Here is an 11754-nt window from a genome sequence, read left to right on the forward strand (position 1 = left end):
TTTTTTTTTTTTTTTTCTAAGCTTCTGGATTTTAAGGATCAGATCTTTATTTTACTGGGGATCAATTTCCTAAAAAGCCCAAGTAATTGGATCATTTTTTTTTTTTTTTTTTGGTTGAAATTGGGTCATTTACTGTATTGGGATCCATTAAATGAACCCCAGAGATCCACAAGATTTACCCTTCTTTTTTTTATTGCACCACAAGATTTACCCCATTAATTTAAAAGTGTTAATAAGCTAACATGATACTATATATTTGGGCATACTATAAGACTATTAATAAGGGTAGATCAAACATCTTATGGATCTAATTGGTTCAAAACTTCCATCCAAACATTAAAAACCTATAGGACAATGGCAAGAGCTTGGGGCGAAGGCTTCTTTAACCTTCCTTTTTTTTTTACTCTTTATAGAACGGAACTTTTCCCTTCACTAGTATCTTGTTATTTCCTTTGTTAGCGACCTATGCTCAAAAAAACTTGTTCCACTACTCTCTTAAATAGATCAATCATTTCTTCATTCCCTTAGTCTTGACTTCCTAACGATCCTAATCCTAGTACGACCTACAGAAGAAGGTAAGTCGGGTATTCTATTTTGGGAAACAGGACTGATTATCCCTATTGACTTGCATTTGAGGTTGCCTTAGCTCACTCCGTCTCAGGAAGACGGGAGCTCACTGCGGCTGTAAGAGTTCTTTCACCTATTCCTTCAGAGTTCTATAACAATATGAAATTAAGCAGCAACTCTTTTATATATACCACCATTCTCATCATCATCACTAACTAGGGCAAGGTTTTAACTGGATAAATAGTATTATCAAGTAGAGCAAGCCGGTCCAAACTGGATGGGAACCTCGGATCATTATTTACTCACCCCTTAGGTCACCTTTGCTCACTTCAAACCAGTGAAAACTATAGCTGTGTTTAGAATGCATTTTCAAAATTGTAGCTCTAGAACGCACTTTAAAAACCCAATCCTTCGTTTCATCAGAAAAATAATAATAATACATTTTAAAAAATAATAAAATTAAATTATATAAAAAAAAAAAAACCCCAATTCTTCTCTATATTTTCTACCTTCAAAATACATTCTAGACCTAGACTGTATTCCAAGAGTGCATAACAAAACAAAGAAAAATATGGGTGATCTTTCCATATGCATAAGAATCCAACCACGCTTGGCCATCCACAACTTCCCTTATTCATTTAGTTTAATCCTAAAAACTGTTCACATGGTATTAGGTTTTGGAAAATGGCCGAAAAGTTGATGGCTATTGATATTTGATACATGGTTATGGTCCAAGAAAAGGTGGTCCTTACTCCTTACTCCTTACATTTCGAGCAACATATACATACAGCAATTGGGAATTAGGATACCTAAGGCGGTAAGGTCACTATCTTACAATCCTTAAAATGAAACGTTCTTGGAGACCTGGGGATACAAAACCAACCACGGACGCTGAGAATGACACATGCAGTGGTGCTTCCTTGGGCCGAGTTTGGATGTTCCCTCCGACACCCTGAAAGGTCAAATGTTCCATCCGGGATCTTTCAAACATTACACGATGATCATTAAGAAATGGCTGTAGCAGATGATACAAATCGCCCCCACAAAGATTCATATGCACAAATATGACTGAATTTTCACTTGTGGTTACACTAAAATAGGCTTAGTAAAAGGTGTCGAAAAAATATATATATATAGAGGGTAAAAGGATTGCTTTTTTACTCTTTTTTTTTTTAAGCCATGGCAGATCATCTTGGACCAGATAATTCAACAGCATGCAGGTTTTCAGTAGAGTCGACAATCCATTCGGAATTCCTGTGTGGGGCGAGCTCAACCTCTTGGCGGACCACCTCCACCTTCTGCCACTCTTCCCACCTCTCTGCCAACCCATCACCTTCAAGCATTCTCACAACCTCTGACATCTTAGGCCGGTCCATTGGAGAGCCTTGTGTACAAAGCAAAGCAACCTGGATTAGCTGCTCTACTTCTGCTTCAATATAATTTTTTTCCAGATCAGGATCAACCAGAGTTTCCAACTTCTTCTCTTTGAGAAGTCCTTTTACCTGATCAATTTGTAGAGATTGTCAGTGGTGAAAAACCATGTAGATAATTCAGCTACATGTGGCGGTGTTGAACTGTGTGGACTAAAAAATGTGCACAACAGGAAGTAAATTATTGAGGCAATATATACTGAACTTATCATTGGAGAAGCCAACCTGATAACAATTTGGTGTTTTATCTGATTCTTTTCTTTTGTTCTTTTATCATTTTTATCTCTGTTTTACTTCCCGTCTGCCATTAATGTGAAAAACTTGATAACCCCCCAGCCCCAAAAGGATGAGGTTCGACAAATGTTCCACAGAACTGGGAAGTCCCACATGTCTAACTTGACAATTCTCAAGTAAAGAGGAATAGCATTTCAACTCAGCACCTTGTGAGATGATTAGTCATACACTAGTACCACGATAAAGAAAAGAGAAGGATGAGCACTTGGTAGATGAACAACCAAATGGCTATTGGTGAGCAACGTCCTAGATGCCAGTTCATCGATTAAGGGGAGGATCAGGGTCTAAGATGAAGACAAGAAAGAGTTGAGCACTCAAGTAGATGAACAACCAAATGGTTATCATTGAGCAATGCAACCATACACCTTTTCATGCAGCAAGAAAAGATTCAATCTGGATTTAGAGATGTAGGCGGGATAGAAAGGAATTCTTGAGGTCTAGACAGCAAGATAATAGAGAGAACTCAAGATAGAATTTCAATAAATTACTATTACTCAACAGAAAAACATCACAGCTAGCTTTGGCCCCACAGGCGTTTGAACTTGATTCCAGTGACATTCCAACCCTAAATCTCAGTCGAAGTCCTGATATAGTCCCTCCCACCCCAACCACGCCAGAAAAAAAAAAAGAAACCCTGTAAGCCCTGTTTCGGACTCTGGTGATTTTATAAAATTAACGAAAGAAAACGGAACTAAGTGTCAGAAAACACAAGGCTACAACTATGTAAACCAGAACCAAGCCATATAACCAAACCCAAGCATTAAAAAGGACAAGCTCAAAAGATCTATCATACTTAAATGAAACAAATACGAGAAAAATGCGAAATAAATTGATAGACAGAAAGGATGTAATATGTACCCAATCCAGCAACATGACATCATCGTCATTTGCAAGCCGAGCAAGATCAAATGCCCTCTGTCCAGTTATAAGCTCAAGAAGCATGATCCCATATCCAAAAACATCGGTCTTCTCTGAAGATTTCCCAGTGGAAAGATATTCTGGGGCTATATGTCCAATTGTGCCACGTACAGCAGTAGTTACATGAGTATCTTTGTAGTCCATAAGTTTAGCCAACCCAAAATCTCCAACAACAGCCTCAAAATCTTCATCCAACAAAATATTTGCAGCTTTTACATCACGGTGAATGATCTTAGGGTCACAATGATCATGTAAATAGGAAAGCCCTCTAGCCGATCCTAGAGCAATCCGTTTTCGATCAGGCCATTTAAGAGGTGGTGCTCCTGGTGGTCGATCTACAAGAAGGCAATTTAACATCCCATAGAAATTAGCCATACAACAGTATTAAGAGAATTGATCAATAGAATGAAAGAATGAGATGGAGGACAAAACAATGGAAAGCCAGTTGAAAGGCTAACATGTAATACCTCTCAAACATGATGCAACACTTCCATTAGCCATAAAGGGATAAACAAGCAAACGTTCAGTTGGTGTCATGCAAAAACCTTGGAGCCGAAGCAAATTCCGATGCACAGCCATGCTGATCATCTCTACCTCTGTCTGAAATTGCATCTCTCCTCCTGGTGTCCGCTCTTCTTTTAGTCGTTTTACAGCAACCAATGAACCATCTGCTAGGCGTCCTTTGTACACCTTACCAAATCCCCCTCTACCCAGAATGTTTTTGTTGCTAAAGGTATCAGTAGCAACTTGTAGTTCTCGCAGTGAAAATCTTTTCAGTTGACCCAGATGAACTTCTGGATCCTCTTCAGCTGCAGATGAATGTAAAACAACGTTATAAAACACACATAACACATGTTCAATGTAATCGGTTTGGTTAAACCACCAACCAGGAACATCAAAGAAATGTTCTTGCGGTTTCCGTCGACGCCACCATGCAAACCCAATAGCCGGTGCAGCAAACAATAAAGCAGCACCAGCAGCCACTCCACCAGCAATCGCTCCAGTAGTAGGATTTCCTCCTGCAATGGAATTTAACAAATAAAGTATGAAAATTAGTCCTGCGCAGATCTGAATTCGCTAGCCCCCACCAACTAGACTCCAATCACAACAGGAAGAAAATACAGATGAAAGGATAAATTCAATGATGTATAACTTATGGATGCTGAACCTCGTTAGGAAAAAATGATAAATTATAGTTGAAAGGAAGACATACCACTTCTTTTAGTTGGATCAAATCCATTCGAACTCTAGAAACTCAATAAATACACGAAAACTAATAATAGACTAGAAGAGAAAGGGGTGAGAAAAAAAAAAATTGCAAGGCATATTTTTCCATGGCAAAGTCAGAAGCAACTCCATGTAATGAAAGCAAATATTGATTAGCTGGAAAGCAGTTTTTCTGTTCCAACAGCAATGAATTACTATGGGTCCATTTGTGCATGAGAATGAGAGGGGGTGGAGGAAAGAGAGATCACCTGCAGACCGGGCAGCGGGTGGTGGGACAAATGGAGGTGGTGGAGCAAACGGAGGAGATCCTGGGCAAGGATGCCCAGTAACTGGGCCACACAGATGTGGGTTATTAGTAAAACTGCAAAAGGGAATAGGCTGGAATCAGCATAACATTTCTACATAGACTTACAAAAAACAATTACATTTCAGGTAGTTTTTTGAGCAATTAACCTAATGGGAGTGAACAATGAAAAGGAGCCATTGTCTGGTACAAGTCCTGATAGGTGGTTATTAGAGAGATCCCTGCAGTTTGCATAACAAAATATAAGTGAAAGACCCTAGTAGCCAAAACTATGCCAAAAAGGAGAAGAAAATAAAATATGATGATCCATGCATGACTGGGAATGAGATGAACTTGATGCTTACAGAACTTGCAGGGCAGTGATATTAGTCAAAGCCATTGGAATCTGACCCGTCAAGGTGTTGTTGTTAAGCCGGCTATCCTTACACAAGCATTATGAGAAGACAATAATAAGAACAGCAATTCATAAATTTAAATAGTTGAGAGTTGAGACATCATCATCCAGAATATTTAACAACCACTCCTTTTATTGGAGCAGGAGGGATCAGCAACCAAATCTTGCTAAAATGAAAATAGATGAAAGTAAACAGAGCATGCATGAAACTCCAAAAGCATCAGAACAACTCAAAACAGCAGGGCCCAAGAAGATCAGAGGTAAATGAAATGAAGAAAACATCCTAACCACCTATTGCAAACAGAAATCCACCAAAACGGCATACTAAAAAAAAAAAAACATAGAATGGAAGGAAAAACCATAGAGCAGGAGAAATCCTCCATACATTTCAAGAAGATGGAACAGTAAACCAGTCTACCTTGGGAACAAAAATTTACTTCCTCAGGGATCCTTACTAACCACTGTTGAGTCTTCCAAGTTATCCTTGATGGAACTGTTATGAAGCATCACACATTGTAAATGAGAACATGAAAATTCTAGGCTGGAAGGTCTGCCTCAAAGAGGCAGTGCCATTTCAATTTTGGGTTCACATCCATCGAAGTGGTAACATATTCTAATTTGCAGAATGATGTACAGCTCTGATGCAGTAGAGAAGAAGAAAAGGGATCCAGAATGAGGTGCAGAATTTATGAAAAGAGCTCAAAGAGGATTAGCACATCTGATTGATACTTGAAACAACTATTATATAGTCTGATGTAAATCATGTGATCAGTAGGCTTTATGAATAAAAAAAGGGGTAAATTACATCATAGAATTACATTCCCATCCTTGTTCCATAATCAAAACGTATAAAGGTCAAATCAATTTATAGTGACATGAATAAATCAATAAATTAAAAAATAGAGCTCACAACAAAGAATTTCACTTTTTGGACCCAAGATGGAGTGAAAAATAAAATGTGAACTCAAGCTTGCACCAGAGGTTGTCAACAATTGAGTGAAGCACTCAATCCCCAAAAACATATTTAACTTTCTTGACTTTGGAAGTCAACGCATCTTTTCTCATAATTTGCATTAGAATTACTACACATCATTGTTCCATAATCTAAACAAGTGAGTCCAATATAATTTACGGTTTCTCCTGATAACTTTGGCTCGAAATGATCAGTTAAATGCATGATGCCATATATCACAAAATCCTTTAACTGTTCCCTAGGCAAGCCTTGTAGCCAACAAACAAAAAGAAAAGAAAAAATAAATAATAATAATAATAAATAATCTCTGTAGTTAACACTAAAGCTAACTCAAAAAAAGAAAGTACTAGCAATCACCAACTAATAATTCATCAGCTGAGGAACTAAAATGAAGGATACATACAGGAACCGCAGCTTTGTCAGCTTCGCCAAGCTGTCGGGAATGGAACCAGAGAAGCTGTTTAAATAAAGATCCAAGCTCACCAAATTTGTTAGATTCCCAAGGTCACTGGGAATAATTCCACTGATGTTATTACTATAAAGCTCCCTGCCACACAAGAAACTTCAATAACATAAGTATCTTAGATTTGGACTATTGTTATAGCACAGAATCTCCAAGTGGAAAACATTAGAACAACAATCACCATGTTTCCAAGCAAATAACAGATTCTGTTAATAAAACATTCACAAATAGACATCTGGATACATATTGTGGAGGTACTGAGGGTACAATCATATGAATAATGCAAAGCTAAAGTTGTAATGAAAGTGCATAGCTTGAACCCCTGAACCAATAGACAGTCATGTTTCACACAAGTTAATAACAGATCTGGGGCTATACCTGCATACTACCAACTCAAAAATGTAGAACTACAAAAGCAGCTGCGACCTCAATCCATACAGCTTTACCAATCACCCACAGGCCAAAACTTTTTGTAAGCACTTCTAATATTTCACAGAATCACAATCATTCATTCATTCATTCATTTTAAACACAGAAATGAGACTGGCACAACCGCAAGAACTGGACCAGCAGTGTAGTCTCCATCAACCTTAGCTCCTCCAAATTGTGTGCTTGCTTCATCCAAGCTTATGCAAGCTTCACATGCACAACTGACTCCATCTCAGAACAACATCCCCAGGTCTATTTTATCTTGTTTCAAGAGCTTTCAAGCTCTAAAAACTCTGTATCCCAGCTAGAATCGGCTTCAAGGTTCATTCCTGATGATCTGGTGGAGCTTCAACATTTAAAGGAGCTACTCTGAGAGAAATCAATGAGTTGGGAGGATTGGCTCGGGGATAGTTTGGGAACTTCTCTTCAAAGCTTCAGAAACTTAATCTCAGGTCAGATTTGTTTAGAGAAGAGATTCCCAAAAGCCAGAAAAATGAGTGAGAGAAGATGAAACAGCACTAATTTCTATGGTTTCTCCTCCGTTAGAGCTTGAAGATGGAGAAAATGATGGTAGAGGGTCACTGCACCAGAAAAGGAAAATGGGAAATTCATTGGATTGTCAATTGCAAGGGACCTACCAGCGAATAATTTGGTAAGGCAAGGTGAGTATGGGTGGATTTAAAATTGGGTGATTGGGTCAGGTTTTGCCTCACCTTCGCCAATTTGATTGAATATCCATGATTTTAAAACTTCAAATCAGGCACCAGAGCAGCATTCATGGATTCTGATCCAATTCCAATTCGAATCAACCGGAACTATTGTCAGATTTGGTCAAAATAAGGGAGAGTGGATTTTTAAGTATATGGTGAAATTAGGGTCATGGTTGGCCAATTCAGATGATGCCATACTAATTTTTAAAACCATGCAAATATTACCACAGAACGTTCTAGCAGTAGATCTGGATAACCTACATGCTAAAATATACTGTTGCCAAGCATCTATTTTCACCAGAAACCACCCAGTTACGGTTAGCTTAAGATTTATATCATTTTGCTTTGCATGCCATCTGCAGATATTAGTGCTTATTATTTTGAAATGCTGATCTCACAGATTCTGTGTCCTTATCAGCTGTTCAAAAAATAATTTACACTTTTATTGCCCCTATTATACGAGGTTCCCAATGCGCAAATCCCATGTGACTTGTTCAGATGGGGGAAAAAGAGCCCTGCCAGTCTAGCGTAGGGAACACCAAGACACAGCACCCTATTTTCCAAGGGGCTGTGAAACCCCCCCCTGAAAACAGGGGCAGAGGGGCTGTGTCAGGGAATTCCCTACACCAGACCGGCAGGGTTCCTCCTCCCTTATTTTATTTAATGCAAATATGTCAGTGTATGTTCTAAAGCAGTGGACATAACACACAATAAATAAGTGATTAGTAAATACACTATGATGGTACATAGAACTTAATTACTTTTAATTACTTTTCTTTTTATGAATACATGGAAGTGGAACTTATATATTACTAAGCTGCTGGAGTCACTAGGCCCATGAAGAAGTACATATACTGCTTGAAGTCATGCCAAGGTGGTCTCAGGATCTCTTGCAGGCATGATGCATCAGCAAAAAAAGTTGAAACATGAACTAACAGCAAACTGTTCTACACATTTAGCATTGACATCATATATCTTTGTGATACCAACTTTAGCATTGCATAGTACAAGATAAGGGATTGCAATACGTTGCTAAAATAGTAATGAAGGCATTAAAGGACAACAGATATCCATTAATAGCTAAGAAATGTGATGTTCAAGTACAAATGCATGTTCAGAGGTATAAGCTAGTTTTATTAACCAGTTTTGAAATAAGCCCGATCAGCATTTTTATAAATATCAGGGAACAAAGAAAAAACCAGCACATAGCTCAGGATACACAGAGTACATGCCAGCAGGTGAAATATTATTACAAAAGTCAAACCTCTCTAACTTCAAGATTAACTAGATCCATTTTAGATAAAGCACGTTGGTTTCAAAATTATTAAAAATATGGTATAATTTTCTATAGTGGGCGAACCTGTGGCACAAAGGTTAGTTGCACTATTGTAACATGTTGGTCACAAGTTAAAACTTGGAAACAACCTCTTATGCGAAACAGGGGGTAAGGCTGCGTACACTTGCCCCTCCCAGACCCTGCAGTAGCGAGAGCCTCATGCACTGGGTTGCTCTTTTTATGGTATGATTTTCTACATGAAAAATAAAGTTCATATTTTCCCACATCCTTTGCATTGATTGATACATAAAGGCTTCCGGGTCTATGTAGACCATGAATCTTACCTGCCATGTACACAACATATGCTACATGGCAGGTGGGACAGAGCTAAAATTTTGTGGACAAGTAGAACCGAAGGTCCCCAGCTCAAATGTCAACTTTCATCCTGATGAAGTACTCAAAGTGGAAAACAATGTATAGAAAAAACTGGGACTGCCTTGGCGGGTGCATGGACCACTGAGGGATCCAATGCAAGGACACACAAGTGTGAGTAAATGACATAATTTGAAGCTGAAATTTAACACCAGGCAATCCATATTATTTTCTTAAATATCCAAATGTCAGGATTGCCACAAGAGACCAGGTAAGGTTACATGGTCCACGAGAGACCAGGTAATGTTACATAGTCTGTATAGACCCCCAAACCTTTCACCTTGATTTGTTATCTGATTGAATTATTGGTAAATGTTAACTCTGACTAATAAGTTTCTTTGATCCTATTGATATCAACCCTGAACACACAAGCAGAAACTAGCAAATTACAGAAAGAGGAAAAGAAGCATGAACAAGAAAAACACTCAAATTTCATCTGAGGAAAAAGAAGAAAAATCTTTGGCAAGGCATGTAGAACAAGAAATAATCCTATAAACCGAAAAACAAATCCAGCAAATTTCACTGCACAGATGCATGACTTACAAGTACTGCAGATTTTTAAGTTGGCCAAGTTGTGGGACGAGTTGACCAGACAATTCTGCATTCCCTAGATCACTGGAAAAAAAAAATATATATATATATATATATATAGTTGTAAGAATCATTACCTTGGGATAGTCAACAACAACTGGAAAGCACTGTTGTCTGCCCAGCAGCACAAAATAAGCAAGTAAGATCAGATGCTCAAAAGGAGTACAACTTACACTCTGATAACGCTGTTATCATTGTTGCACGTAACATGAAACCATGTGCAGGGATTAACAAGGGTTGGGTCCCAACTCTGCAGGACATTATTAGGATCTTGTAAATTTGTTCGTAGAGCATGCAAAGCATCACCTGTTGACAATAAGGGAAACAAAAATCAGTTTCCAGATGGAAACTAGTAGAAGAAACCCGTAAATCTCCAGAGAACTAGCACAGACCGGAGAAAGAGAAAGCAAGCATCAGTCTCTTCTATTGCCAAAAACAGTAAAAATACAGGCAAAACCCACCACTTGGACACAGAAAAATGTGGAACCACAATTAAATAAATAGAATAATAATTGTATAGCTCTGGAAACTTACAAGCACAAGCTCCCCAGTTAGAACAGCTTGTCAAAGAAATAAGAAACCATCAAAAAAATGATAGAACACAAACAAATAATAGAACAGTCACTGGTTAAACGTAATCTCACCAACACATTACCCAAGTGGAGAGTGCACTGAATTGGTCTCAATTCCATGCCAATACAACTCCAAACATAAGTATCACTTAAAACAGCTTGTCAAAGAAACAGAAACGCATCAAACAAATGATAGAACAGTCACTGTTTAACCGTAATCTCACCAACACAGTACCCCAAGTAGAGACCGCACTGAAACGGTCTCAATTCCATGCCAATACAACTCTAAACTCAAGTATTCAATTACCAATATTTCTGCCGCAACCACAACTCCCAATAGTATATTATGGTACCAGAAAAGCATTCAAGTCAAACCAGTTTTCCGTAACCCTAAACTTGTGAATTGGAAATGATATTCGGAAAAAGACAAAATCAACACAACAGATCAGCAGCCAAATACCAAATCTACCTAATTTACAAGTTCCTTTATCATCCAGGACATCAAACAAAAATAACTTGGAGGGGAAGGAAGAAGCTTAAACTGCAATAACAGACCGCCGCACACGGGACAAAAATTCGTATACACTTATCCTGCTTGATCTCACAGCGATCAGAATCATGTCAGCAATCATGAAATAGTTTAAACCACACTCATTTGATGAAATCAACACCCCAAAAATTCTGAAAAGAAAGATCTAAGACTTAGAGAAGCTCCGCAAAAGGGATAATACAATTGCATACCTTCCGTATTGGCATAGATCTTCGTCAACGGATGAAACACCAGGACCAACCAGAGAAGAAACGAAGTTACAATCTCTCGCTCCATGACTCTCATCTCACTACAGCTCAAAACTCCTCAGATCCACACGAATTCCACTGAAACTCAGCATCAGCAAAACCCTAAACTCCCAAACCCTAGCTCAAAGTACAGATAGTAACTCGACAAAATCTCCACCATTCCCGTCGAATGAAACGTCAACCGAATCAAAATCAAAAGCCGAACCCATCAGAGAACAAAGCTGATTTCAAACAGAAGATTTCCAGTAGATTCTCAGCCATTTTTTTAAGAAACTTATCTCTATACCTTTTTTTTCTGAATTTTTCTTTTTCCCCAATGAAAAATTCCTCTCTCTCTCTCTCTCTCTCTCTCTCTCTACACTTTGAAAAAATGGTT

The 11754-nt window shown here is 38.3% G+C and overlaps 1 protein-coding gene across 1 annotated transcript; it reads right to left on the minus strand.

Annotated features, from left to right (window-relative positions):
* Positions 1-1252: 1252 nt before the first annotated feature.
* On the minus strand, positions 1253-11754 carry LOC122076933 (LRR receptor kinase BAK1-like). Its single transcript, XM_042642599.1, has 11 exons — positions 11322-11754; positions 10182-10314; positions 9961-10032; positions 6511-6654; positions 5085-5156; positions 4890-4961; positions 4685-4797; positions 4097-4228; positions 3677-4018; positions 3150-3544; positions 1253-2069 (listed from the first exon to the last, which is right to left on the minus strand). Exons 1-11 carry the CDS (start codon positions 11413-11415, stop codon positions 1755-1757), a joined length of 1884 nt encoding a protein of 627 aa, XP_042498533.1. The 5' UTR covers positions 11416-11754; the 3' UTR covers positions 1253-1754.

The sequence above is a fragment of the Macadamia integrifolia genome, chromosome 4, assembly GCF_013358625.1.
Source record: "Macadamia integrifolia cultivar HAES 741 chromosome 4, SCU_Mint_v3, whole genome shotgun sequence".
NCBI lineage: Eukaryota > Viridiplantae > Streptophyta > Magnoliopsida > Proteales > Proteaceae > Macadamia > Macadamia integrifolia.

What these genes read in the sequence shown, in the direction of transcription:
- LOC122076933 (XM_042642599.1), bottom strand. Translation starts at nt 11,415, where the DNA reads ATGAGAGTCATGGAGCGAGAGATTGTAACTTCGTTTCTTCTCTGGTTG. An exon ending in CTGACAAAGCTGCGGTTCCT is followed by an intron (nt 5,157 to 6,510) that starts GTATGTATCCTT and finishes GTGTAAGGATAG; the next exon opens with CCGGCTTAACAACAACACCT. An exon ending in ATGTCATGTTGCTGGATTGG is followed by an intron (nt 2,070 to 3,149) that starts GTACATATTACA and finishes CAAATTGATCAG; the next exon opens with GTAAAAGGACTTCTCAAAGA.